Below are 27,109 nucleotides of genomic sequence, written 5' to 3'. Positions count from 1 at the left end.
AAAATAAGCTTTTGAACAAGTATTTTAAAACATCTGAATTTCCTGATTGAACAACTTGGAACCACACCTCAAAAACGGAGAGAAACAGCATACGTGCGGTCGGTGCTATACGTTGGTGTTTGAAAAGGCATCAAACGGATACTTTTGCTGCTGGCTATCCAAATTGTTTGGGCACATTTAAGAACGGAGGTAAGATAACTCCAAACGTATGCCGCTATTTAGAGTTTCCTCTTCATGTTGGCTAGCCTTTTAACTAATTCTGACAATGAAAGTGGGTACGTGGTCATTGTTACATTGTTTCTCTAACTGATTAGGGTTGTAGTTGGCCAAACCCAGAGACAATTTTGTTAATGTTGCCTCGAATCTAGATCTGCCTGTACTTTGACATTTTCAACATTGATTGAATTGATTCATTGTTTTAAAATACCTGATTCTATCAAACTCAAGTCGTTACTATTTGAAGGTTAAATGATGCTTTCCATGGGGAAGGAAGTGTTGGTAAAGTTCATCAGAAACTTCCTCCACCGTGGAGTTTAGTCGCCTAACCCAAGATGTACAATTAAAGAGCCTACCGTTTCTCGATAAGGTCAAAGGACATGATGTTATTTTCAGAGGCAGACTGGGTCTGGTAGGCAAAACAGCCAAATACTCAATCTCTAAAGGTGATTCGATTCTCAATTGTGATACGGTTCTAGAAACATAAAGCCTCTACTTTTTATTTCACTTCAAAATATACACTTTCTGTACCCTGTTTAAACTGCCTTTATCACAGTTGCAACTGACAGTATTATTCAGTGACAACACGTTTCTGTCTGCCTTCTTCCATTACGCACACAGGTGTTAGGCGCATGCTAGATAGCTAATTAGCATAGGTGGTCTTCTTTAAAACGCACGGTAACATGGAGATTTAGCTGTGTGGGAACACTAACCCCCAAAAATTTAGAAGTTAGAACACCTACTCATTCAAGGGTTTTTATTTTATTTTTTACTATTTTCTACATTGTAGAGATTCTTCAAATAGCCACCCTTTGCCTTGATGACAGCTTTGCACACTCTTAGCATTCTCTCAACCAGCTTCATGAGGTAGTCACCTGGTATGTATTTCAATGAACAGGTGTGGCGGCATAAGTTAATTTGTGGAATTTCTTTCCTTAATGTATTAGAGCCAATCAGTTGTGTTGTGACAAGGTAGGGTTGGTATACAGATGATAGCCCTCTATTTGGTAAATGACCAAGTCCATATTATGGCAAGAACAGCTGAAATAAGCAAAGAGAAATGACAGTCCATCACTACTTTAAGACATGAAGGTCAGTCAATCTGGAAAATTTCAAGAACTTTGTAAGTTTCCTCAAATGCAGTTGTAAAAACCATCAAGCGTTATGATAAAACTGGCTCTCATGAGGACCGCCACAGGACCGGAAGACCCAGAGTTACCTCCGCTGCAGAGGATAAGTTCATTAAAGTTACCAGCCTCAGAAATTGCAGGCCAAATAAATGCTTGACAGAGTTCAAGTAACAGACACATCTCAACATCAACTGTTCATAGGAGACTGCGTGAATCAGGCCTTCATGGTCAAATTGCTGCAAAGAAACCACTACTAAAGGACACCAATAAGAAGAAGAGACTTGCTTAGGCCAAGAAACATGAGCAATGGACATTAGACCGGTGGAAATTTGTCCTTTGGTCTGGAATCCAAAAAATTGGAGACTTTTGGTTCTGACCTCCGTGTCTCTGTGAGATGTGGTGTGGGTGAACAGATGATCTCTGAATATGTATTTTCCACCGTAAAGTATGGCGAGGAGGTGTTATGGTGTGGGGGTGCTTTACTGGTGACACTATCTGATTTATTTTGAATTCAAGGCACACTTAACCAACATGGCTACCACAGCATTCTGCAGCGCTACGCCATCCCATCTGGTTTGCGCTTAGTGGGACTATCATTTGTTTTTCAACAAGACAATGACCTAAAACACACCCCCAGGCTGTGTATGGGCTATTTGACCTAAGAAGGAGAGCGATGGAGTGCTGCATCAATGACCTGGCCTCCACAATCCCGCAACCTCAAACAAATTAAGATGGTTTGGAATGAGTTGGACCATGGAGTGAAGGAAAAGCAGCCAACAAGTGCTTAGCATATGTTGGAACTCCTTCAAGACTGTTGGAAAAGCATTCCAGGTGAAGCTGGCTGAGAGAATGCGAAGAGTCTGCAAAGCTGTCATCAAGGCAAATGGTGGCTATTTGAAGAATCTCAAATATAAAATATATTTTGATTTAAAAAAAAAATTTGCTTACTACATGACTCCATATGTTATTTAATAGTTTTGATGTCTTCACTATTATTCTACAATGTAGAAAATAAAGAAAAACCCTTGATGGAGTAGGTGTTCTAAAACTTTTGACCAGTAGTGTATTTTATTATTTGTCGATGATATGAAAGATCCTTTTATGCTTCCAAAACCGTACCACAAACGTTGCGTGTTAATGTTCAGACCGAGTGTCAGGGCTCTTAACAAAACTCCCCCATACAGAAGACTCCTTCGTCCAATGACTCTTATGTGTAATGGAACAGAGTAATGATCAAGGGCTAGAGTAATTCAAGCCCACTCTCAGCTTTCATTCAATGTTCTGTTTGTGTATTGTTCACTTACATGAATGTTTTAAACTAGACACTGAGTATTCATTCCTTGAAAAGAAGAGTGCTTGACAAATTGCATAGCCTGTGCATGACTAGACAAAACATTTTTGGGCAGTCCCAAATTAGCGGTCTAAGACTTAAGGAAGTCAGGCTGGCGACAGTGGCTCAGTCAGTTGAATGCATGGGGTAAAGTAAGCCATTGTGGTCTATTTTCAGGAGGGCATAGTTTTGGGATGAGACTGGAAATGGTCTCATACTCCTTCAGACTTGCTTCTCCATTATGGGAAAGCCCGTTGGTCAGTGCTGGATTTGGCTCCCCTTCAGTACTCTCTGCTCCAACCTCAATGTTGAGTTCTTCAGCTTGATAATATTGTAGCGAACGGCAGGAAAGCAAACCGGGGTCGCTGCCGTGAGACAAACACCCTGCGCATCGCGCCAATAGGGTTAATCCACTTGGTGGGAATTGTAACCTGGCTCATATAGCGAGGATTGTTAGACTGTGGATGATCGTAAAAATCTCTTAATCCATGCATAATCCCGTTTTGTTTACTATTTCTCACATCTCTAGTTTACCTCACTTTACATCACCTCAAATTCCAACAACTGGATTTGGAGGTTGTCTCTACTGCCGGTCTTTGGTATAGTAGGAAACTATAAATATGTGTAACATATCGTAACAGTAAAGTATAAAGAGTATATAAACTTTATGCAAGGCCATGAGAATTCTGTCTGTCTTTGGTTTGTTAGGGTTTTCAGTTCGTCTGAGGTGATCCGAACAGCCAACATGAACAGCTGAGCCTGGCACATGGGGAGTGTACTTTAGCCCTGCTAGTGTGGAACTCTGTGGTGTAACCTATGACCTGTCACACACTGGGTTGATCATTTCAACAAAGATGGCAGGAAATGTCAAACTAGCTGTATTGAGTCATGGAGGTCGAGGATCCCACTGGGACATTAACTGCATTCTTTCCTGTTCATTTTACTTTGTCCTTGTTGCAGATAGGAACGCTTAAAGTTTGAAGTTGCGCCTTTCTTTAGAAGGACACCCTAATGTACACTGTCACATTAGCGACATAAGTAGTGGGGGTGAAGAGAACATTTAGCATTTTTCTGTATTATAATTGATTTGAAGCTCAATGTTAAATTCAAATCTCCCTACCATCATATCTAAGTCAGTTGAGCAGTAGCAATTTTTTAAATATATATCTACATTTCATGGTGTACAAGACATCGGTCTGATTCGCGCCTGTTTGAGTGTACTAATCCATTGTGGAGGCTGTGGGGATGGCCCAGTCCATCACTCTAAGACGTGCTACTGAAATTGTATATGGTTATATTACACACAATGGTGCAACACTAATAAAAAATATAATTTTATAACAAGCGCTTTCTCCCAAGTTGGATAGCGGTCGCTGTCCGCAGTTATGAAACATCAGTGCGCTGTTTAATTGGCACCTTTTCATAGACCATGTTGCTATGTGCATAATAGCGAAGTTACTTAGCATATTGATGTTGAGAACAATGTGGTGGAGGCAGCAGTGGAGGCAGTTAGAGGAGAAAACAGCCGTTGCCTTAATTGTTTAAGAAAAGCGAGCAAGAGGAAACCACAGCTTAATTAGGTCTATAATCAACATTCTAACTGTTAAATGTGCCTGGCTATCTATCCATCTATCTCTACAGAAATAAGACAGCTCCAGCTTGTGTTGCCTTTTTGAGTGTTCAATTAATGTCAGATAAACAATTTCACAAAGTCGTCTGTTTTTGATATTTGCTCTGCTGTAATAGACTTTACACTTTTATTTCTCTAGTTAGAACAGCCTCTGGTATTACTTATAATTAATTTAGTGTTTACACTGTTCCAAATTGTCAAAATAATTATATTTATTATAATAACCCTCCTTTTTCTTCATCTCTTTTGTATTGTTATTATTATGGTCATTATAATAAGTAATGTCATTATCATTAGTAGGTTTAGTATAGCAGCCTTGTAAAACTACCATCGAGATGTAGGCCTAAGAGCCATCTTTTGTAGTCTTAATACCATAACTTACTTAGGCCTATATTTCAATACTTTTATATAGGCTTACTGTAGCAATCCATCATTCATTCGTTCGTCATCATACAGCATACGAATCATTTGTGATTTGATATGCAATCAAGCATTTTAGTTTTAAAATAAAATAACAGACCCTTGAATAATTATCGTAAACAATATATAAACTGTTCCATGTCGGCAATTGCGTTCCCGAATGCATGCAACTGTTTTTAGTCTTTGCTGTAGTAAAGGCTTTCCCCCCCAAAAAAACTTTAAATACACTTTCTGGTGCGCTTATAATTTATTTTGTTTACATTGTTCCAAACGATCAGAAAAATGATATTGTGCCAAACAGGTGCTGTTTAGATAACAAATCATATACACGCAGCGCTTGCTCCCTCTTTTTCTTGATCTCCAATATTTTTCACAACCTACTACAGTAACTATGTTGGTCTGTTGTACTTCAAACAATTTGTAGGCAGGTTTCTTAGGATTCAAACAGCCGAATGAATACTCTTCAGCAGGATAATTTACTTTAGTGTCCTCATTAAAATAATGTATATATATCATTAGGCAGTAGGCATAGATCTACAAATAAATATTGTAGTCCTAAATGTGTTTTATTGTAGTGTCACCATCTTTACTGCAAAAATAAGTACAAATACAAAACAACTTTAAGATACATATTTATTTGACAGAGGTAATGAACTGTCCATTGATCAGCAATTGATAAAACAGGACCATGTTTGTAAAACAAGTGGTTTTGAGCCTAAGTCAATATTACACAGGTAAACTAATGGTTACAGAAATCAGGAATGCAGACAGTCACTCATAGTTCTATTCGCCTCTATGTCCAACACACCACCACTTGTTATGTTGCACACCTTTTGACTGTAAATGTATGGGATTATGAAATATTTTTCTCAGTGACATGTATTGCTTAAAGTGGGACCCCTCGACAGCATCCGCTGAAATGGCAGAGCGCGAAATTCAAAAATAATTTTTTTAAATATTTAACTTTCATACATTCACAAGTTTAATACACCAAATTACAGCTTAACTTCTTGTTAATCTAGCCATTGTGTCCTATTTCAAAAAGGCTTTACAGCGAAAGCACACCATATGATTGTTAGGTCAGTGCCTAGTCACAAAAAAACATACAGCCATTTTCCAGCCAAAGAGAGGAGTCACAAAAAGCAGAAATGGAGATAAAATTAATCACTAACCTTTTAATCGTCATCAATGGCACTCATAGGACTTCATGTTACACAATACATGTATGTTTTGTTAGATAAAGTTAGTATTTATATCCAAAAATCTCAGTTTACATTGGCGCGTTATGTTCAGTAATGTTGTGCCTCAAACATCCGGCGAATTTGCAGAGCCACATCAATTTACAGAAATACTCACCATAAACTTTGAAAAAAGATACAAGTGTAATGCATAGAATTAAAGATATACTTCTCCTTAATGCAACCGCTGTGTCAGATTTCAAAAAAGCTTTACGGAAAAAGCACACCATGCAATAATCTGAGGACAGCGCTAAGCAACAAAAACAAGCCATACAGATACCCGCCATGGTGTGGAGTCAGTAAAAGTCAGAAATAGCGTAATAAATATTCACTTACCTTTGATGATCGTCATCAGAATGCACTCCCAGGAATCCCAGTTCCACAATAAATGTTTGTTTTGTTCGATAAAGTTCATCTTTATGTCCAAATACCTCCTTTTTGTTAGCGAGTTTAGTTCACCAATCGAATTTCACAAGGCGCGGGCAAGTCCAGACAAAGTCAAAAGTTCTATTACAGTTCGTAGAAACATGTCAAACGATGTATAGAATCAATCTTTAGGATGTTTTTATCATAAATCTTCAATGTCTCAACCGGACAATTCCTTTGTCTTTAGAAATGAAAAGGAACGCAGCTCGCTCTCACGGCCTCACGTGTGACTTAGCTCATGGCATTCTGCCAGACCCCTTAGTCAAACAGCTCTTATTCGCTCCCCCTTCATAGTAGAAGCCTGAAACAAGGTTCTAAAGACTGACATCTAGTGGAAGTTTTAGGAAGTGCAATATAACCCCATTTACACTGTATACTGGATAGGCAAAGACTTGAAAACCTACAATCCTCAGATTTCCCACTTCCTGGTTGGATTTTTCTCAGCTTCTTGCCTGCCATATGAGTTCTGTTATACTCACAGACATCATTCAAACAGTTTTAGAAACTTCAGTGTTTTCTGTCCAAATCTACTAATAATATGCATATCTTAGCTTCTGGACCTGAGTAGCAGGCAGTTTACTCTGGGCATGCTTTTCATCCGAACGTGAAAATACTGCCCCCTATCCCAAACAGGTTAAATAAATTACAGTTTAAATGGAAAATAACAGGCACGTAGCACATGCATTACTACAATACAAAACGGCTCACTCAATCAAGCCAGATGGTCTTGTAAGTATAGAAGCAAAGCTTGCTTTCATATAATCAAATAAATAAATCAAACTTAAAAGTAGAGGAAGAATCCAATACTTTATCTTGTATGCAGTACAAATCACATTATTGTGGGAGCACCTCTTAAGAGTATGAAGTAGGCTGTTTGAGAAGGTTTGAATCCTAAGCAACCTACCTACACATTGTTTGAAGTACAATAGACCAACATATCTACTGTGGTAAGTAAAAGCTGTTTGCTGGACAACCTTGGCAGATATTTGTGTAACAGTGATAACACCAAGTAAAACTGAAATGATAACTTAAAACACAAAATATAAATATCCATTAACAAACTTCTTATAGCTTAGACTAATTTCCACTTCCTGAACACATACTACTTAAATAAAAAAACATAGCCTTTTCTTAGTAAAACGTAAAAATGAAATAAATACAGTAGTCTTTCCACCATATAGAAAACAAAATAATAATTACAGGATAAGCTATTTCTCATATCTCAGATAAGACCCTTGGATCTTTCTTACTTTTTAACTCCACATTGTTGGGAAAGGGCTTGTAAGTAAGCACTTCACGGTAAAGTCTACACCTGTTGTATTCGGCGCGTGTGACAAATAGCATTTGATTTTGAGGCATAAAAATACAGCAGCGAGACAGGACATTCGTATTACAATTTAAAAAGTCATGCCTTACTGTGTTTTGTTCAGCATTACATTTTCAGTGCACGTACAAGAGGATTTGAAAATTGTATACAAACAAAAAAAATATATATTTGCAAACGGACAGTTCAGAAGAGATTTTGGAAATGATATTTTGTATATTTTTATGTTCAGATACATACAAATCATTAAAATCCAGACGGAAAATATTTACACAAGCCACCACCTAATATCACACAGTCAAACTCTTCAGTCATTTAGTAAAATCACCATTCTGCGATTTCTCTGCGTTTTGCTCATGTGACTTACCTTTTTTGGCTTCAGACCAATACCTACTTCTTACTTAATGTTTTTAATTATACTGTAAGTGAAACTTTCATGTGTACATTGACCATACTTAACCTTTCATGAGGTGAGTGTCTTTGGAGACCTATTTCAGTAGGCCTACCGGTAACTCATTTTGGGTGGACAGACCACTATGTGAACTGGTATGGACTAATGGTTTTCTCCCCATTCATTTGAAATTGAAACATATTTGCACACTACATAACAGGTGATGTGGACAATGGACACATCAACACTAGACCTCTTTCAGACCTGGAAACATCTAACTTGATTTTGAAGAGACCTATCAGCACCTACTATATCAATTTAGGCCTACCTGCTTTTAAATTAGTGCCAGGGAGGCATCACTACACAGATGCATTTAGATATTTTTTTAAATTTTTAAAGCAACTGCCACAAAGACCTCAGCGTTCCAAAGCAAATATAAACACCTGAATCATCTGTCTAATCGTGGATGGCAGTGCACTGGATGGCAGTGCACTGGATTCCATGAAAGAGCCATGTTGTTCTTAAGCCGTTGCTTGAAAACTGACGTCGGACAATTTCTAAAGGTGCCGTTAACCAGTTGAAAAGTTAACCAGACCCCATGAAAAGGCCTCACTGTAATTCCTCCGTCAAAGACCACTCCCCTCCTTTTCCACTTCTCTTGACAGTGAGCCACTGACTCACATCCAAGATTTGACCCAGTTGGTAGGTACGTAGCTGGCAGGACTATTTCATTTGCAAATGTTTATTTTATAGGGGTGTAGCTATTGAGCATGTCATCTGTTTGTGACCATTAAAGGGGAAATCTGGAGTTGCTACATACACTACCGTTCAAAAGTTTGGGGTCACTTAGAAATGTCCTTGTTTTTGAAAGAAAAGCACTTTTGTCCATTTTTAAAATGACATCAAATTGATCAGAAATACAGTGTAGACACTGTTAATGTTGTGAATGATTATTGTAGCTGGAAACGGCAGATTTTTTATGGAATATCTACATAGGCGTACAGAGGCCCATTATCAGCAACCGTCACTCTTGTTACAATAGCACATTGGGTTAGCTAATCCAAGTTTATAATTTTAAAAGGCTTATTGATCATTAGAAAACCCTTTTGCAATTGTTAGCACAGCTGAAAACTGCTGTGATGATTAAAGAAGCAATAAAACTGGCCTTTAGAATAGTTGAGTATCTGGAGCATCAGCATTTGGGGGTTCAATTAGAGGCTCAAAATGGCCAGAAACAAAACTTTCTTCTGAAACTCGTCAGTCTATTCTTGTTCTGAGAAATGAAGGCTATTCCATGCGAGAAACTGAAGACCTCGTACAACGCTGTGTACTACTCCCTTCACAGAGCAGCGCAAACTGTCTCTAACCAGAATAGAAAGAGTGGTAGGCCCCGGTGCACAACTGAGCAAGAGGACAAGTAAATTACTATCTAGTTTGAGAAACAGACACCCCACAAGTCCTCAACTGACAGCTTTGTTAAATAGTACCCGCAAAACACCAGTCTCAACGGTGAAGAGGCGACTCCGGGATGCTGACCTTCTAGTTCCTCTGTCCAGTGTCTGTGTTTGCCCATCTTCATCTTTTCTTTATGTTGGCCAGTCTGAGATATGGCTTTTTCTTTGCAACTCTGCCTAGAAGGCCAGCATCCCAGAGTCGCCTCTTCACTGGGCTGCCATAATCTATATCCACGTCTTCGGCGCCCGGGGAACAGTGGGTTACCTGCCTTGCTCATGGGCAGAACGGCAGATTTTTACCTGTGGATATCATGGATGCTCTGTCTATGAAATTTGAGTGTTTACATTACTCCAGCCCCATCCCTCAGCTTTTTACTGAAAAAGTGGCAGGTAGTACGCTTTGTTTCAACTGCAGATTGCCACTTTAAAACAGAGAACCTGCTAACAAGGGTGTAATACTGAGCATTTTAGTCCCAATGTTGTTGTTGCTAATAAGCCTGGTTCACATTGGCAAACAAATTCCAAACAAATTAGTGCATGTACTACAAAGCTAAACAGCTAGCTAGTTGTCTGCTGTGGTTAGCCAAAAAGGACTCGTTTTGAAAGTTAGAGGATCTTATCCTTTTTGAGGTTTTAAAGTTGTTCTTACACAATGATTTTGAACATTCAAAGCAACTGGTAACCGTCCATGACAGGCATTGGTGTCACCTTAGCTTGCTACATAACTTCTGAATGATAGGAAGCACGTACCACCACCAATCAGCCTACACCACTGCGCACACACCTGTTGTTACTACACTGAACACATATGAACGCAACATGTAAAGTGTTGGTCCCATGTTTCATGAGCTGAAAGAAAAGATACCAGCAATTATTTCTCTTAAGTTGTGCACAAATTTGTTTACATCCCTGTTAGTGAGCATTTCACATTTTCCAAGATAATCCATCCACCTGACGTGTGGCATATCAAGTAACTGATTGATTAAACGGCGTGATCATTACACAGGTGCACTTTGTGCTGGGGACATTAAAACGACACTCTAAAATGTGCAGTTTTGTCACAACACAATGCCACAGATGTCTTGAGAGAAGGTGCAATTGGCATGCTGACTGCAGGAATGTCCACCAGAGCTGTTACCAGAGAATGTAATGTTAATCTCTACCATAAACTGCCTCAATGTCATTTTCAAGAATTTGGCAGTATGTCCATCTGCCCTCACAACAGCAGACCGTATGTAACCACGCCAGCCCAGGATCTCCACATCCGGCTTCTTCACCTGCGGGATCGTCTGAGACCAGCCACCTGGACAGCTGAAGAAATACTCCTAAATTTCAGTCTGTAATAAAGTCCTTTTGTGGGGAAAAACAAATTCTGATTGGCTGGGCCTGCCTCCCAAGTGCCGCCCTATGCTCTCTCAGGCCCACCCATGGCTGTGCCTCTGCCCAGTCATGTGACATTCATAGATTAGGGCCTAATGAATCTATTTCAATTGACTGATTTCCTCATATGAACTGTAACTCAGTAAAATCATGGAAATTGTTGCATGTTGCCTTTTTTTATATTTTTGTTCAGTATATGACAACTAGCATAGCCAAGTCAGCAAATGACTGCTGTTTGAACACACACATCCGATTTGGCCACTTGTAACTTGCTGTTTTTATTTAACTGTTTGGACAGTCAGTATTCCAAAACCGATTTGAGCATTTAAGGCCTGCAGTTTGAACAAGGCTTTAGATATTGTTGAACGAGTTGAGGTTCGAGGGTCACTACCAGTGTATGAAACCCTACAGTACCTTTGCCAGCTCACATGTAGTGCTATTAGAGCTGGATCTATGAATTGGTTATCGCATTGTTGGGTTACTCTCTACTAGCCTTGGTGTGTGTTGTGAGCTGGTCTTTAGTCAGGGTTCAACATCTTTTTCATCAGTATCTCTTGTCTGTTGTATCGTTTCTCAATTAACTAAATCCCAGCAAGTTATAACAGGATCTCTTTTGAATACAGACTGAGGGTAGCCGTTGATGTTTTTATATACATCTGCTGTTCATTCTGACTATTTGGAAGAGGGGGCTGTAATGAAATGTGTTTCGCCACATATATCTTACAGGAGGAGTATGTTGGCAGGTCTGAGGAATTTTTAGCCACGTCAGTGTTAGCAGGAAGTAGCATCACTGTCAGCCTACCCATGGGGAAATGAAATGAACAAACCCATACTGAGAATAGCGGTTATGCTAACTGCCTTAGAAAGGTCAAGTTGTTGACTTGTCTGAAAACGTATTTTCTTGAAGGCAATAATTGAATCAATTTCCCCTTTCACGAGAGAAACTGGGTTAGGTGAGAACTTTGAAAATGGGATTCATGATGCATCACATGCTACTGTAGCTATATTGTGGTGTTTGTCATGTCACGCTTAGTGTCATTTAATAAGGTTAAGTCTCACAGTGCTTCTTTTGTCATCCTTCTTATTTTGGCTTTTCTGCCTGTTCAGCACAGATAACAGGGAAGCCTCGGCTGCACTGAGGATCATGTTAATGTAGACTGACACGGAGTCCAGTGAGTAAGGGCAGGAGGATTCCAACGTGTGTTTTGTACAGAGTTGACTTTGAAATCCACTAATGTAATACACTCTCAGACAACCTCAGTTTTCACTGTACTTTGTGAGTTCTCACTCTGTCAATACAAAGACACACTTGCGTTCGTAGAAGGTCGGCCGCTGGATGGATTTGGCACAAAGCAGCATTGTCTCAAGGGATCCTGGAGGGTTAAGAACTATTTTAAACTGTCAACCATTTGTACATTTTGTATGGTCTGAAAAACCACCTTAGCCATTTTTAATATTAAGACGACAAGACGTTGGGTAGAGGGAAATAATCCCTTCTGGAGACCCAGAAGGATTCTTCCCAGTTCCCACATGGTTGCCAGTGGTAGTTGAACAAATAAACGGCTGCGGACTTAGAAGACATGTACAATTTGGCACCATCTTATCAAGGTCTCTCCAGCACTTTAACAGATGAGTCTCCAGAAGTACAGTACTGTAATTCAACAGAACTGGACTGGCACTCTTCTGAAGAGGTTAGGCTGCTCTTCGGGGGAAACCTCAAATTAGAACGAGATGGCCCCAGATCTCTGGAGAGCCGGTTTATTTATACAAGATGATGAGGATGCCGTCAGAGACCAGATGAGCCCAAAGCGGGAGTTTCCATTAATCCTTACCTCACGGGACAAGTATTTCAACTGCACTGAGTTTGTCACCCCCTCGTCTGTGCTGTGAATCATGGGAAGCTTGGTCATGAGGTTACTCTCCTTTAAATAGTGTGCCACAGGAGATATTCTGAGCCCCAGTTCTGTCCTACAGACAGTTCACAGTTCAAGCCCTCCTTCCGAGTACGGTGTTCTCACAATGCGGTGTGTCCTCACTATAATCACTTTAAGTGCACCTGCTCCGGGGGAAAACGGTAAGCGGTCAACGCAGAGAGAAGTTCGACCCAGACTTTGCCTGTCTGAACCCCACAGAGCAAGGATGGCTCAACTGTCTACTCTACAGACGCCTGTGTCCTGTTTGACTGGTGCCTGCCTGAAGGGCCTTGGTGATATGATGGGCCAGTGTTTTTGGCACTGCCTGCCTTGCCATCCATCCACGCCCCTTATATCATCATAAGTGTGTGTGCAGACTTCCACCTCATCCCAAGGGGCCATGGGGGTTGAGAACTTCTCCACATCCACTAACACCCATCTTCTACAACCCCGATGCTTTTACTGTACACCAGGATACTAGCTTTCTGACTGCCCTGATGACTGTTAACCAAATAGACGTTTTAGTAAGTGAACTATACAGTGAGCGGCCAGTTGACTTGAAGTGGTGTCAGGCTAGTAGCTTACCTGTTGAAACCACGGTGGTGCCCATATGCCAGCTATGTGCTTGTGCTATCAAGCAACCCTCAATGTGTGTGGTGCTTTAGTTTTAATCTTACTCTGCCCCACCCAAATGTTTTCCAGAACAATGTGCTAATTTTAATGTCTAAAGGGGGTTATTTCTACAGTATTTTTGTATCGGGTTTGAGAGAGTATAGGCTTGAGTGTGTGTGTGTGTGTGTGTGTGTGAGAGCGAGAGACTCCACCACACACATTCCTTAACAGTTTCCTCCCTGTCTCACACAGCCTCTGGGCATGATAAAACAGAGCTGGAAGAGAGCCATGTCATTATGAAAAGTGTAATCAAACGATCGGCAGCGGGCCCAAAGGAAACTCAAGTCCAAACCCAGTGATGGAAAACAACCTGTAGAAGCAGAATCGTCAGAGCAGGCGGTAACTAAGTCACCACTACTCTCAAAAAAAGCTGCCGCTCTAATTTGGCTTAACGGATCATCAGTGACAATCTTAAACACAGCAATAAACGACGACACTAAGTAGTATAAACCAACTTTGAAGTGTAATGGTCTTGGCAGAACTTTCTTTCACACTGCAGAGGGTATATAAATGGCTTCAGAGATGGCCCTCCGGTGTGTTGTTTTGGCTTTTTCATGGGACGAGACAGGAACAACCTAGAGGCGAATGGAGGATGCTTAGGTTCTTACAAGGGCAATTGGTCCTTACTGTTTGCAGATGTCTTCCACCCTTGGAATGTCTTTCCCATGTCTAATGTGCTTGTCACTTGTTTGTGAAGCTATATGTTAGACATGTTATGCCTGTTTGTGTTCCCTTCGGTTAGAACCTGGAACATAAGTTTCCCCCCCCCCCTGTGTTCTGTGGTCAGACTACACACTTGAATCTTTGCCATCAGCACAATTCATCCCATTGAATAGGAAGAAGACTTACTCACAAAGAATTGCATTATTTTAAAATGGTGCAAGCAAAACACTGTTCAAGACAAGATGCTGGTTTGGGCAGAATCAAGTAAAATGTATACCGGTACGGTGCTACCTTAGTAGGTTTTCAGTGGTATGTTGCATCAAAATAAAATGAACTAGTAGGACTATATTCACATTACATTGGCTATTATTTTAATAAACTCCCGTCTCAACAGATTAAACCCTACGGACTTTAATCTGACTGGATACCCGGAGAAGGATTAAGACACCGGGAGGCTTGAGAGAATCAGGACCTGATATTTGCAGGTGCTGGGTTTGGGGATTGACCAACTTTGGCTATCTGATGCAAGGGATCTGGATGCACCAGGACTATCCCAAGATTGAGGGTCACAGGGGCTACCTGTCTTCACCAGCCTGCAAGGCGGCGACAGAGAGCAGGGCGCTGAACCGGCGGAGCCCAGGAATGAGCGAGTTCTGGCACAAGATGGGCTGCTGCGTGGTGGCCAAACCCCCACCGGTGAGTCTGGGCCAGCTGCCTCTTATTTACTCATGTAGAGTTATATAAAATGTTCTCCGTCAGGTTTCACAAAATTCCCCATCTAATAGTTGTATTAGACTAGAGACTAGTAATAGACTATGGACTATACTCCACAAGCAAGTTCTATATTAGACTCTGACCACTTCTATTCAACCCTCTCATGCCACAATATGTTTCAGAGGTTGTGGAGGTCCCTGGCAAGTCTTGCAAGTATAGTACCCAAAGGCAAGGTTTGGGCATCCCAGGCAGCCAAGCAAGCTTACTCTGACCACACTAGAACTCGAAAACAAATATTTTTGGAGTCCTAAATGCATCCTTAGAACAGCCTAAAGTGAACCACTGCCCGAAAGACCTCTTTACCCATTAGATTTTACGCCAAGATGTTATGGGGGACCCTTTTTTTAAATGCATCAAAGTCCAATAAATCTGTTGGCAAAGGCTGATGTATTTATGGTGTTTCAGACTCCATCTGCAATCACTTACCGGCTGATGTCTTTAAACGGGCGACGTTTTATAGCTTGCAGTTCAGTGGCATCCACATGAGCGAAATCTTGAAAGAGTGCCATCTTTGATTTATTGCACACTCACTATACTTAGGGTGAATTACAGCCATTAAAATTCACTGACCATCTGACCCATAGCACATGTTCAACAAAGAGATGTTGCCTGTGCTATACAGTGCATTTGGAAAGTATTCAGACCCCTTGACTTTTTCCACATTTTCTTACGTTACAGCCTTATTCTAAAATGGATTAAGTAGTTCCCCCCTCAATCTACACACAATACCCAATAATGAAAAAGCAAATGTATATTAAAAAAATATTAAGTTTACATTTAAGTATTCAGATTCTTTACTCAGTACTTTGTTGAAGCAACTTTGGCAGCGACTACAGCCTCGAGTTTTCTCGAACACCTGTATTTGCGGAGTTTCTCTCCCTTTCACCTGTGTTTCACCACAGCTATTTTCAGGTCTCTCCGGAGATGTTCAAGTCCAGGCTCTGGCTGGGCCACTCAAGGACAATCAGAGACTTGTCCCGAAGCCACTCTTGCGTTGTCTTGGCTGTATGCTTAGGGTTGTTGTCCTGTTGAAAGGTGAACCTTCGCCCCAGTCTGAGGTCCAGAGCGCTCTTCATTAAGGAACCCTCTTTCCCTTGATCTTGACTAGTCTCCCAGTCCCCCCGCTGACAAACTCCCCACATCATGATTCTGCCACCACCATGCTTCACCGTAGAGATGGTGCCAGGTTTCCTCCAGACGTGACGCTCTGCATTCAGGCCAAAAAGTTCAATCTTGGTTTCATCAGACCAGGAATTCTTGTTTCTCATGGTCTGAGAGTCCTTTAGGTGTGTTTTGCAAACTCCAAGCGGGCTGTCTTGTGCCTTTTACTGAGGAGTAGCTTCTGTTTGGCCACTCTACCATAAAGGCCTTGATTGGTAGAGTGCTGCAGAGATGGTTGTCCTTCTAGAAGGTTCTCCACAGAGGAACTCTGGAGCTCTATCAGTGATCATCAGGTTCTTGGTCACCTCCCTGATCAAGGCCCTTCTCCCCCGATTGCTCAGTTTGGCCGGGCGGCCAGCTCTAAGAGGATTCTTGGTGGTTCCAAACTTCTTCCATTTAAGAATGATGGAGGCTGCTATATTCTTGGGGACCTTCAATGCCGCAGACATGTTTTGGTACCCTTCCCCAGATCTGTGCCTCGACACAATCCTGTCTCAGAGCTCTACAGTCAATTCCTTTGACCTCATGGCTTGGTTTTTGCTCTGACATGAACTGTCAACTATGGGACCTTATATAGACAGGTGTGTGCCTTTCCAAATCATGTCCAATCAGTTGAATTTACCACAGGTGGACTCTGATCAAGTTGTAGAAACATCTCAAGGATGATCAATGAAAACAGGATGCACCTGAGCTCAATTTCGAGTCTCATAGTAAAGGGTTTGAATACTTATGTAAATAAGGTATTTCTGTTTTTTTGTTTTTGCCAACATTTCGAAAACCTGTTTCGCATCATCATTATGGAGAATAGTGTGTAGGTTGATGAGGATTTGTTTTTTAAAATTGAATCCATTTTAGAATAAGGCTGTAACATAACAAAATGTGGAAAAAGTCAAGGGGTCTGAATACTTTCCGAATGCACTGTATCTATTGACCAAGCGTAGTTCTGTGTCCATCAGTAATGTAGGCATCATATGGGGACGCACTGTATAGATAAGCATGTCCTTACTATATTACATTCTTGTCTGATGTAGAGACCATAACAATTGTATTGATCTGTCCAGGGAAGTATAATGCCTGAACCTATAGTAGCTTGATGTTGTTTCAAAGCAAAACATTTGATGGCATCCTAGCAAGCATTATAGGGGTGAATAGAGGTCCTATTGATGGAAGAACTTCCCTTTTGCTCTCCAGAAGCGACCGCTGACCCTTGACCTCCTCAGGGCGGTACCCTTCCTGACCCCTCACTCTTTCCTGGCCCAGGTTTTGCAGGGAGAGTTGCGTAATGGCGGGTTGTGTCCGTCCGTTCCCACTCACCAACAATGAAAGCCGGCGGCTCAGGAGAGAGGATGCGGTCTGGGCCTCTGTCCCATGGGAGGGCATTTTCCCTCTCTCCTTCCTCTTTTATTTTTAGGGCCTGTGTTTGTTCTATTGTGGGGGGAGGACAATACAGAGACATCGCTTTCAATAAACACAGGCAAGGATTTAAATGTAACTGTCTCGAAAGGGTAGGGGCTTGTGTGGCGTGTCAATTTTGGAAGAAGACTGTATTGAGACCCTTTTTTACTGATGTTCTCATGAGATGTTGGGGTATGCCTAACTTCCTATATGTAAGTCATGTAATTGCTACCCACTTTTCTAGGCATAGCCTATGCCAAAGTGTTACTGACACCAAATGGTTGCTATACACAACATATACTGCAGGCATCCCCTAAAATAAGTTGCTAAGTGTCTTTCTCTTTTGCGGGCACACACAGCTGACCAATTAGCTAGACCTTCCATCAATCAGCCACGGGATGGCATTCCTCCCAATTAAGCGACATTTATAGTCAGGGATTATTTCTGAGTTTGGTATGACTCATGGCCTGCATGGCTGCAACTTCAGAGTGGATGCCAACCAGCTGGGTATTTGCTTAGGTTGGGTATGCCTTTTTAATGTTGCCGTATTGATACTCAGAAGTCGATATACACAGATGTTCCTACTTGATTAACAAAGAATGTCAAAAGTGTAAAGATGTACCTTATGCGGCCTAGATTTGATCACATATGTTCATTGATTTCAATTCCTGGCATCTTACATTTCTGGGTGTTCACTGACTCAATTTGGTAGCAAAATATGCTTGCTAAAATGGTCATAAGGCTGTCTTTATGAGTCTGTGGGAATTACCTGATTTTCCTCTGCAATGATGACGTAGCAACAAGCATGGGTGGGTAAAATGCCTGATTCATTGGCTATGTATGCATGCGCCAACAGATCCTCAGAATTCAAGATGACGTCAAGAAGAAAAGTCACCCACGTGCCACGCACACAGTGGTCTACCTTGTTTTACATCGCTAGCTCATAGAATACTGTATGACCGGGTTTAACCATTGGTCAGCAGCATGTTTTTTTTTTTTTTTTTTGATTTAAACATCGGTCAAAGTTGCTTATGTAACACTTAAAATAGCCAAAGGTTGCTGGTCAATGGATATGGCATCTGCCAGTCTGCATCAGGAGACGATAAACTAATAATATAGTGGAAAATGTAAAAAGCCTTTATTTTTTTATGGCTTACGCATCGCAAGAAGATTTCTTTAATATATTATTCTTGTTATGCATAAGCCATATTTTTTTTTTGTAATTTAAAAAAAATTGCTTTTTAATTTTCCCACTAGATGATTACTTCTGGAAGTTGAGGCTTTTTCGACATGGTTTACTATCCAGCATAAACGTCTGTTTGTTCTATAGTATTTCATCCCATGATCAAAAACCACCTCATGGTATACATATATAACCAAATAAGCGTTCCTCTACTGTGTCTCTAATAGTACAAGCTGTTTATTTGGAGACAGAAAAATCGTAGATCATTGTTCGGTTAAGTGCATGTTTATGTAATTTCAGAGCATCTTCTGAATGAAAATCACATTTTGGTTGCACAGCCACTGTCCTATGCAGGTGTCAAGACATATTTGAATTACTATAGGTCACTGGTCACTGACCTCCTGCATTTGTTTCAGAAGAAGAGGAGGAGGAAGATTGACCGCAGCATGATCGGAGAGCCCACAAACTTTATGCACCTCACACACATTGGCTCTGGGGAGATGGCAGAAGGTTTGCCGCCGGTATGTATAAGGTTTTGGCTACTTTAATGAAAATCATCCTTTTACACATTTCGTAATCATTGTTTAGAAGAACGATGCGTCAGTCAGTGATCATGACCGATCAATCTCTTAACAATTGCCGTTGGGCTGCCCATAGTGAATACTTCTGTTATTTGTTCTTTGCTTTACACTTAAATTACATATCTAATTAGTTTAATTTGCACCACACCTGAACTGTTATTTCAACACTTGGATCAAGTCTTGTCTGCAGCAAAATTGTATCATCGAGTCAAATGGAGGATATTGCGTAAAACATATCATTGCAGCATGGTACAATCCAGGTAACTGGTATCGCCCAGAGGTTTTCTTTAGACAAAAATGAATACAAAAACACTAATGAAGCTTTGATACATTAACTGCTACACTAGGCCCACCCCAATTCGTTGGCTAATAGACATTCAAATCAAATTGTATTTGTCACATACACATGGTTAGCAGGTGTTAACGCGAGTGTAGCGAAATGCTTGTGCTTCTAGTTCCGACAATGCAGTAATAACCAACGAGTAATCTAACCTAACAATTCCACAACTACTACCTTATACACACAAGTGTAAAGGGATAAAGAATATGTACATAAAGATATATGAATGAGTGATGGTACAGAACGGCATAGGCAAGATGCAGTAGATGGTATCGAGTACAGTATATACATATGAGATGAGTAATGTAGGGTATGTAAACATAAAAGTGGCATAGTTTAAAGTGGCTAGTGATACATGTATTACATAAAGATGGCAAGATGCAGTAGATGATATAGAGTACAGTATATACATTATATTAAGTGGCTAGTGATACATTTTTGATCAATTTCCATTATTAAAGTGGCTAGAGTTGAGTCAGTATGTTGGCAGCAGCCACTCTGTTAGTGGTGGCTGTTTAACAGTCTGATGGCCTTGAGATTGAAAAACAGCTTCTATCTCTCGGTCCCAGCTTTGCTGCACCTGTACTGACCTCGCCTTCTGGAGGATAGTGGGGTGAAAAGGCAGTGGCTCGTGTGGTTGTTGTTATTGATCCAGTGTCACATGCAATGTTGACGCATAATGTTTACACATTTTACATGGTAGTCCTAAGCAACAATCATGCCACTGGCAGTAGTTCGGGTGGTTGTTGTCCTTGATGATCTTTATGGCCTTCCTGTGACATCGGGTGGTGTAGGTGTCCTGGAGGGCAGGTAGTTTGCCCCCAGTGATGCGTTGTGCAGACCTCACTACCCTCTGGAGAGCCTTACGGTTGTGGGCGGAGCAGTTGCCGTACCAGGCGGTGATACAGCCCAACAGGGTGCTCTCGATTGTGCATCTGTAGAAGTTTGAGTGCTTTTGGTGACGAGCTGAATTTCTTCAGCCTCCTGAGGTTGAATAAGGATTGATTGAATATGTCCGTAAACACACCATCCAGCTGGTCTGCGCATGCTCAGTTAACTGGCCCATCGCCAGCCAGCCACCTGCAGCCCACTTTTGAACAAGGCTCAGCCTGTGCAAGAGGCAGAAGTGTTCCTACCACTTCATGCCATGATGTTCCCTAGGTTCTATTGCTCAGTCCCTCCTCCATCCCTGGGAGGGATTCCAGAGGGCACACAGAGAAGGGATAGTGACAGGGGACACAGCTGGAAGGCCTTGGCTGCTAAATGAAAGGCCCCCTCTGTGTCCCGCGACACTGGTAAATGATTCCCCCAATCGTCTAGCACACAAACCCGAAACGAGCTACTTCCTGTGCCTGGATGAAATGGAACTCTGACATCCCGCTGAAAATCAAGTCAACTCACTAGTGACCAAGTCTTGTTTGCTTAGCATTGACGACCTTTAAACGCATAAATGAGCTTTTAATGCCGAATGAGAGACGTGTATATGTTTTGTGTTTGCACTAAGCCGGCGGCTCCATTGCAAACAATGACAAAACCCAGATAATGATAGAAGGCCCTTTTTTAATTGGAGTCAATGCTCTGGAACAGTGCAAACAGGCGTGGTAGACAAACACTGCTGCCTTTTGTTTAAGCTGGGCTAAAGTCCGTTTGGGTATATACCTTTTTTCCCCTGCTGCCTATATCTTATTGTGCAGAATGATTCCATAACGCCATTACGAAACATCTGTGTTATCTTGACACTGCCTCACCTTGTGTGCCGTCAGTGTTCCCACTACAGGTTTGTTTTAAGTTCTAATGTTTTAGTTTGTATTCACACATGCACACCTCTAGTTTATCCATCAACTATTTACTTCCGCTAGGAATTGTGGGGCTACAGTGTGTTCTCATTCGGGATATGAAATATCAACATATCACATCGTTGTGAGTGAGCAAAGGGCACTTACTTAGCAACCAGTGTTGTCACGGTATCATGCAGGTGCTGTCAACCAACTCTTTAATAGCACTTTTGTGACACGACTGACTACATGTCATATAATACCAGGAAGCAGGTCAGATTGTCAATATCCCCGATTCTTGCTGGCTGATACTCCACTGTAGTTTACATAATTCTACCAGGGAGTGATGTTTGTGACTTTTTGTCCCGTCTGCAGTCAGGGTCAGTCCAGGAACAGATGAGGTCCAAAGGACCCAGCACCAATGGCAGAAGCAGCCTCTTATAGCCAGTAAGTACAATCTGTATACTCCAGTACACACACTTGTGCGCACACACTCACTCTGGATAATACTTAGGGGTTAAATAAGTATGACGAAATTCTGGGGAAAGTTTGGAAAGTCCAGCTGAAAGTGTTTTTGTTTATTTTAGATGGGGGGGAATTGTTTGTCAAGCAATGTGAATGGATGTCTTTCACTATCTTTTGTACTTCCCCAAAAGTTGATAATGAACTTATCCTAAGTTGTAGGAAAACGTTTTTTAAACACTCAAGTACATACTCTGTGGATTTAAGTTTTTTTTTGTTTTTTTTTTGGTATCTGATATTATTCAAGGTTAGACTTTTTATTCATAAACTGCTGCTGTCCAATGACATGAGGTTTTGTTGCGGTTTCAGACATATGGACCAATCCAGAGACTCGATGTGAGTTCCTCATTTCCCCCTTCCCTGGACCCAGCCTCAAGCCAACCTGCATGGACCAACTCTGCATATTGCACTTAGGCCCACAATGACCACCGCAAATGGCAGAATAAAAAAACAAAGATCTAAAACAATGACTTTATTTCCCAGAATCCTTTTCAGCCCCCATCACCAGTTTCAAATGGGACATGACTCCTGCCATGAAGAGGGGAAAGTACCCTGGATTCTCACTCAGCACTGGGGACTGGACGGGATTATTTGTGGGCTTTTAGGTTGCTTTGATAAAACATAGGAGGTATCAGCTACTGGCGGATACGGATTTTCCCATTTTTGTCTCGGTCTCAGCAAGAGATTGTCCGAACATTTCATATTTCTCGAACAAGACCGTCTCACAAGTGTGATACTGATCTTGCAATAACGCAAACAAACAGGTCTTCTTTATTCTTGACTCGGAAGTGGTGCGTTTGCCCTTTTTAAAGTGTTGTGCCTTTAAAGATTATAATGCCTTATAAGTAGTGCATGGTGGAAATTGAGCCCATCTGTTTCCTGACAAGCACGCATTTTTCATATGTATTGCTAAAGTGCAGTGGCCAAATTTCATATTTTTGGTTTTGGAAGTGAAGTTTCTCAATTGACAAGCAGGATGTGGCATCTACCTTGGCTCCACCCACTACTTGTCTGTAGTAGTTTGAGATCCAATCCTAGCAGCACTGTAGACATCCAGGGGTGGGAGTGGTCACTTGTAGGCCTACAGTGCTAATGTTTTGGCACTTTGCATGTTTCACGTGAACAGTTCTTAGACATCATCTCACACATTCCACCATTAGTCACTGTCTTTCTTACAAACACGCCAAGTTTCTCACAGACAACCCCTCGTGTACATACTTCTACCTTAAGTGTTATTGCCAAAGTTATGCCTTTATATATTAGGTGCTTTTTTACTACCATGCAGGATTTAACACCAGCCAATCTGAACACTGGATAGCACTGGCAGGTAGCCTAGCCGTTAGGGAGTTGTGGCACTAACCGAAAGGTTGCTGGTTTGAATACCGACAAGGGGGGGAAATCTATCGATATGCCCTTGAGCAAGGCACTTAACCCGAATTTGTTCCAGGGATGCTGTACTACTATGGCTGATCCTGTAAAAACAACACATTTCTCTGCACCTATCCGGTATGTGACATAACATTTATTTATGTTTTTCATTACCTTCTGTAGTGTCCCATAGACTCGCTCTCTTGGTGCTTAAAGAAAATGTGTGTGATGTGCACAATTCCACACTGAATGCTTTTAGAATTGACCCATCCCGAATTCTACTTTTTATTAGTGGGGGGGGGTAGTAGTCTTGAGCAGTCCACTTCTAAGCATTTGCAAGCTGAACGTAAGATGCAGTAACTAATCTCGATCTCAATTGGCGTTATCTAAAAACTCTCAGCCAGTTGGACTGTCAGTTCAGCAGGGTTATGTCAACCACCTCAAATTGATCAAAAACCATGGCAACTTGGCTTTGGGTCTCCTGTTGCACAGTGTTAGTCTTTTAGAATTGGCCCCTGTCATTCTAAGCTGAGACATGCTCATTAGCTTTTTAGCTATTCTGAAAGGTGACCTTATGGGCTTTCTGTTTCAATGACAATCTACAATTCAGGTTAGAGGAAATGGCAGAGCCTATAATACTGCAGAGAGAAAATGATGGCTGATTTTTGTTATACGATAAATAGAAAAATAACAGGTCACAAGTTGTCTTGCCTCATGACCGCTAAATGGACCAACTGTTGTCATTCTATTTAGATGCCTACTACAGTTCAAACGCTTGCAGTATGAGTGAGTTTGCATAGAAATTAGTGTAAGTATTTGTTTTTAATGTTTTACGACTGCCCTAATTTTTTTATCAGCTTTGGAGCCAGATTTTTAAGTTCTTTGTTTACATTTTGTTTCTTATGCTTAAGATTTCTAATCTCAGACAGTAGAGATTCCAGGATGCAATGTACACACTTTTCAGTCTCTCTGTTAATGTTGCCGTGTTTTCCTGGGTCTCTTTGCTCCGTTTTTAATTGGTCTTGTGTTACACAGTCCTCCTATGAGGACGTTGGTGTACAGATGTGTGAAAGGAGAGTAAGCGATTCGCAAACCTTTGAGTGTTTTCTCTGCTTCTGGCCTTTTTTCCCTCCTGAAAATACAGTCAATATTTTATGTATGTGTTTCTGGTGTTTTGTTTACTTGAAAGAGCCATTTACTTTTGAAGGTGCACATCCTCAAGTGCATATGAAAAAGTAATTTTGTGTCTGTCACTTAAGGAATCCTGCACAGACAAATTATACCCAGTTGAACAGTTTAGGGATAACTGTAGATATTTTCTGAGTTTAGGGAAATCAAACATTTTCAAGTTTGAATTGGTCTTCAGACTCAGATTGACAGCAAAAATCTCTAAAGAAATCACTGTTGATAACAATTTCTATTACATTTCCTATGAGGAACTAGACTCAAATTTAAGTTCCCCTGTTTCAGTCTGAGGGAATGTCACTGTGCAGAGTTTCAGGAAGACACTTTTACTGTTACGAGAGGTTTCACCCAGCCTGTGCACATTTCATCCTCCATCTTGTGTTTTATTACAAGCAGCTGTTTCTGATACCACAGTAATCTCAACAACCTATAATAATGCTTTTAGTCTGTGAGCAGCCCAGAGTCTAACCGTGGGGCAGAGCCCAGGATAATACATTCATTACCTACTTCACTAGGGAGGGGGGGGGGGGCATGGAACAACTGAAGATGTGGTAGTTTGGTGTAAACAACATGTGGGAAAAGTCTGAAGCTATTGTCTTTGCAATGACTAGCGTAAACTTGACACGGCAACGATGACTGCATAAACAAACTACTGGCTGGCCATAGTTGGCTATTTGTAATTTATCACAACAGACTAGAAATATATTTCACTTGAAAGTAAATTCGTTTGGGAACCATAAAGTATCACTTACTATTTCCAGTTTGTCCAATAAAGACGGACAAAATAGATTTAAAAATCATCGTTAAAGGTTTTTGAATGTTGAGAGCATTCTAAGCTTCCAACTGAACCATCTGAGACTAAATGTAGACCGAATATACGTCACTACGTGGTCCTTTGTGCAGCATTACCCCTTTTACTATGGGCCCAATACATTGGAATCTATTTTGCACCCAAGAAATTAAATTCTATCTACCCTACAATAGTGTTTTTTGTTTTGCCCAGTGATTTCTCTCCTGTCCTAATGTGCTTTTCAGCTTCTCTCGCCCATCACTTCAAGGGGTTTGTAGAGGATATTTCAACCAACAACACTCCCTCTTTCACAATGGACTCTGTTGCCTATACCCAATGTTTTATATAGGAACTGTCTCAGGCCTTGGCTGCATGCATACCACTGTACACACACACACACACTCCGGGCCTGTCCTTGGCAGAGCTCAGCAAAAGCCCATCGCCTGAATGAAGGAAATCTATGGCCCATTGTGCTTCTTGATTACACTAAGGGCAGCCGGCAGATTGGATCGGGCCTGGAACAAGATAACAGCGCCTTTTTCAATGTTTTTCAGCATGAGAAGTTAGAGCTGTTGGTTAATATGTAACATGGGGCTGTTTTATATCGGGCCTCCAAATAATGACTTCTGTAATGAATCTTACACAATGACTGATGGTAGTCATCAGACTACTGAGTCACTTACTGTACTGCAGGTCCTGTTTTAGAACCCAAGTAATGGAACATGCTGTATTGATGGATGAAGTTATCATAAAATTATAATGCAAAATGTATGTACATTTGTTTGACTCATGCAGAGACATTTATCATATAGAAAGAAGTGTGTGTTTGCAAATGCGTGTTTTGATATAATACCACATTTGGTCATTGAAAACACAAGCCAAGGAGATACTATCGGAAACTAACCATCTACGCCGTATACAACCAAGAACAATATTCCATGTTTTTCTAATCAAGGGCTTGAAAACAAATATTGATGCATGCTAAGTAAAGAAAGTGGCAACATCAGTAAATTCTCTCTAGATTCAAAACACTTTTAAAGGCTGAATCAATCAAACTTTGGACTTGTTTTTCCTAGATGGAATCTGTCAAGCCTGACATCCCTAAAAAAACGGCAATTCTCTGTCTCTTTTCGTACTCAAAACTCTGTAAACATCAGCCTCGTCCCAATCTCACACTACTTCATACACTGTTCTCTGTTCCTGTTTGAGTTTCCCCACAGCTACCTCACTTCCTTTTCACTGTCAGGTTCCATTTCCTGTGCGTCCAGTGCATTCGCACAACCAGTCTCACCTTCTGCGCTTTGGGCCAAATCCCCCTTTCCCTCCCTCTTTCTCCCTCCCCCCTGTGCTCCTTTATTAAGTTCTGTGTGGAAGGAGAGGAAGCGGGTGGAGGCCAAACACCCTCCCTCTGTACCCAACAGCGCTCCTAAAAACAACCCATTCACTCATGTACTGGAAAACAAGTCCCCATGTATAAGGAGTTCTATTGAGAGAATGATGTTGAACACAAGACAATCGGGTTTATTCATAAACGTGGCTATCACATGGACTAGTTTCCTATTTACAGGAAAATACAGCAGACTTTGGCCAAATACAATTTAGTAAACTTAGTATTTAAAGTGTTACAGTATAATCTATAGAACTGCTGTAGTTTTCCTTCCAATAGATTTGATGAGGTATTTACAAACATCATATATCTTTTAACTAGGCAAGTCAGTTAAGAACAAATTCTTATTTACAATGATGGCCTAACCCTGACGACGTCCCTATGGGACTCCCGCTCACGGCTGGTTGTGATACAGCCTGGAATTGAACCGGGGTCTGTAGTGACGCCTCTAGCACTGATGC

At 41.1% G+C, this 27,109-nt stretch overlaps 1 protein-coding gene across 1 annotated transcript; it reads left to right on the top strand.

Annotated features, from left to right (window-relative positions):
* Window positions 1-24,441, top strand: LOC129831188 (CDC42 small effector protein 1-like). Its single transcript, XM_055894297.1, has 5 exons — window positions 1-189; window positions 14,582-14,883; window positions 19,117-19,221; window positions 21,772-21,843; window positions 22,228-24,441. Exons 2-4 carry the CDS (start codon window positions 14,710-14,712, stop codon window positions 21,838-21,840), a joined length of 348 nt encoding a protein of 115 aa, XP_055750272.1. The 5' UTR covers window positions 1-189; window positions 14,582-14,709; the 3' UTR covers window positions 21,841-21,843; window positions 22,228-24,441.
* The last annotated feature ends 2,668 nt before the right edge of the window (window positions 24,442-27,109 follow it).

Source organism: Salvelinus fontinalis, chromosome 32 (genome assembly GCF_029448725.1).
Source record: "Salvelinus fontinalis isolate EN_2023a chromosome 32, ASM2944872v1, whole genome shotgun sequence".
Lineage (NCBI taxonomy): Eukaryota > Metazoa > Chordata > Actinopteri > Salmoniformes > Salmonidae > Salvelinus > Salvelinus fontinalis.
Note: the sequence above shows the minus strand (reverse complement) of the source record. Positions and strands in the feature narration are given on the sequence as shown.

What these genes read in the sequence shown, in the direction of transcription:
- LOC129831188 (XM_055894297.1), top strand. Translation starts at nt 14,710, where the DNA reads ATGCAAGGGATCTGGATGCACCAGGACTATCCCAAGATTGAGGGTCAC. An exon ending in TGGTGGCCAAACCCCCACCG is followed by an intron (nt 14,884 to 19,116) that starts GTGAGTCTGGGC and finishes CATTTGTTTCAG; the next exon opens with AAGAAGAGGAGGAGGAAGAT. An exon ending in TGGCAGAAGGTTTGCCGCCG is followed by an intron (nt 19,222 to 21,771) that starts GTATGTATAAGG and finishes TCCCGTCTGCAG; the next exon opens with TCAGGGTCAGTCCAGGAACA.